Here is a 2,899-nt window from a genome sequence, read left to right as displayed (position 1 = left end):
TCCTTGAGTGTGACAGGGGGCGGTGCCCAAACCCCCAATCGGCCCTACCCTGAGCGTGACTGAGGGTGGCATCCCAACCTCCCAATCCACCCTACTCTCTGCTTGACTGGGGGCGGCGCCCCAACTCCCCGATTGGCCCTGCTCTGAGCCCGACCAGGGGCTGCACTAGGGATTGGGCCTACCCTCTGCCACCCGGGAGTAGGCCTAAGCCAGCAGGGCGTTATCTCTCGAGGGGTCCCAGACTGCGAGAGGGCACAGGCCAGGCTGAGGGACCCCCGTTCCCCCCGAGTGCACAAATTTTTGTGCACCGGGCCTCTAGTATAATCATAATTATAGTAAATATATAATGGGTTAAATTCCCTGATCAAAATTCAGACTCTCATATTAGATGTTTTAAAATCCATCAATCACATCAAAATGTGCCTAAAAAGGCACATTTAAAACAAAAGGATAGCCCTTGCTGGTATTTCTCAGTGGTTAGAGTGTTGGCCTATACATCAGAGGTTGGCAAGTTCGATTCCAGTCAAGGGCACATACCTGGTTTACAGGTCTGATTCCTGTTCCCCGTCAGGGCGCATGTAGGAGGCAACCAATCACTGTGAAACATCGATGTTCCTCTCTCCCCCGCGCCCCCCCCCCCTTCACTCTTTCTTTAAAAATAAATGGCAAAAATATTTTCACACCTGGGTGAGGATTAAAAAAACAAATAAAAGAATATGTTAAATTAAAGAATAAACTTTCAGTTAAATAAGGTGGATTAAACTCTGCTTCCTCCCAAAGCCCCTGAAATAAGAGTAAAGGGATTTTGTAAATAGTATGAACCATCAAGAACAAAAAGAAGAGGACAAAAACAAAAACAAAACAAAAAAGCAGTTAATATATGTAAAAACACTTTTGGAATATGGAATTGGAAAGAGGTATTAGTAGATTCAAAGCAGATCAGATGAGATCAGATGCCATTTTTTTAAATGAACATTCAGAGGGGAAAAAGAACTCTTGGAAATGAAAATTATAAATAATGAAATTTAAAAACTCAATATAAGTTTAGAAGAAATCATTCAGAAAATAGAAAGATAAAGAAATGGATAATAGCAGGGGGAAAGGTGAAAAAATCAGATCAACTCCAGAATTCCAAAATCTGACACATAATGAGTTCCAGAAAAGAAGAACAGAAAAATAGAGGGGAGAAAATTACAAAAGAAATGAAATTTTCCAGAACTGAAAAACTCAGAGGTGGGAGTCATCTCTTCTGCCTGTAGGAGTTTGAGGTGTCCCAGCATTAGGCTCAGGGAACCTGGAGTATCACATCCCTAGAACCCATTGAGTGTCTGTCAATGCCTATACCCACACTAATTCTTCTAGAAGCTACATCCTCCTGCTGATGTATATGGATCTTGCAATCCGCAAAAAAAAATTAAGAGTTCTTCTCACCCATGTTGCTACTGAGCCACAAGCCCTAAACTGCATCTGCACAGTTAACTCTTCTAGTCCCAAATGCAGTTTCTCACTTTTCCCTGGTAAAATCCACCTTTCCAGAGTTGGTCCCCTGTTTCAGTCTATGCAGCTCTTGGCCTGTTCTTCTTGGCCTATTCTCCGCCAGCACCACCATCAGCAGAGCCCTGAAACACGAATTCAAATCATGAACAGAACAAAGACAAGAGCAGAGCCCTTCCATAAGTCTAGGGTTGAGGGTGGAATCTTTAAGTGGTTATAAATATGCTAACATCACCAGGTGGTCAGGGGATGTCCTAAGGCTACATCAAAACCTTACCTAAAATCCAAAAATACTTTGTCTGATATTTATTCCCAATGAGCCTAATCAAGCCCAGTGACAAACCATTTCCTAAGTGCTTACAAGCCCTGTCTATAGATATCTGTGGAGCCCGCCTCCTTTGTCGTTTTGCTAAATGGATATTAGTCATCTTTAGGCCCAGGCCCTCTGCTGTCTCTAATGCACCCTGTAGGTCACCAACTATAACCTCAGTACTCCAGGCGACCTTGCCAAGGTCAGAAGATGAATCATCCAACTTGAGGTTCATGTCCCTCCTATCACCATCTGTCCTACTTTTTCAAGTTCAAAAGAAAAGATGGAAACAAAACAAGACTCAAGTCCCTCCCATTTCTTTCTTTCCATCCTAATGTTATGCCACTGGCCTCCAGCACCAGGCATTGTTTTGTTCTTTTTCCAAATACACGGAACAGCCCTCTTGGTTGTCCTGTTTCATTGCAAGCTTCAGCTCAATCTGGATCACATAAACCTTCATGTTTAGTCACATGTCCTCCTTTCCATCTGTGTTCTCCTCTCACCCCAACTGATTTCTTTATTTAATATTTATTGCTGAAAGCTTTACAGATGTCGCCTTGTTTCCCTCGGTTGACCCCCTCTACCCCACTTCCACCCCTTCTCCAGGCCTTCACTGCACTATTGTCTGTGTCCATGGGCTATGCATATATGCATGTAAGTCCTTTGGTTAATCTCTTCCCATCCCTATTTCCCTCTAAAACATGTCAGTCTGTTGCATCTTCGTTGTCTCTGGTTCTATTTTGTTTGTCAGTTTATTTTGTTCATTAGATTCCACATATGAGTGAGATCATGTGATGCTTGTCTTTCTCTGTCTGGCTTATTTCTCTTAGCATAATACTCCCCATGCTGTCTCAAAAGGTAAGAGACCCTTCTTTTTTACAGCTGCATAGTATTCCATTGTGTGTATGAACCACAGTTTTTTTATCCATTCATCTACTGATAGGTACTTGGGCTATTTCCAGATCTTAGCTATTATAAATATCTAGTGGCCCCATGCACGAAATTCGTGCATGGGGGAGGGGGTGTCCCTCAGGGGATGTCCAACTGCTGGACATCCCCTGTGGGATCAGGCCTAAACCGGGAGTCAGACATTCA

At 43.2% G+C, this 2,899-nt stretch overlaps 1 protein-coding gene across 5 annotated transcripts in view; it reads right to left on the bottom strand.

Moving 5' to 3' along the window:
* Positions 1 to 2,899, bottom strand: part of PPCDC (phosphopantothenoylcysteine decarboxylase) — a 27,998-nt gene that overhangs the window by 8,346 nt on the left and 16,753 nt on the right. The window contains exon 2 of one of the 5 annotated variants that reach the window (XM_015571027.1): positions 1,529 to 1,619. The exons of the other annotated variants lie outside the window; for them this stretch is intronic. Coding sequence (XP_015426513.1) covers positions 1,529 to 1,609 — 81 coding nt within the window. The 5' untranslated portion in view covers positions 1,610 to 1,619. The remainder of the gene's footprint in view (positions 1 to 1,528; positions 1,620 to 2,899) is intronic. 5 annotated transcript variants of the gene reach the window in all.

The sequence above is a fragment of the Myotis davidii genome, unplaced genomic scaffold (assembly GCF_000327345.1).
Source record: "Myotis davidii unplaced genomic scaffold, ASM32734v1 scaffold687, whole genome shotgun sequence".
Lineage (NCBI taxonomy): Eukaryota > Metazoa > Chordata > Mammalia > Chiroptera > Vespertilionidae > Myotis > Myotis davidii.
The sequence above is the reverse complement of the archived record's forward strand: the minus strand, read 5'-3'. Positions and strand labels throughout refer to the sequence as shown.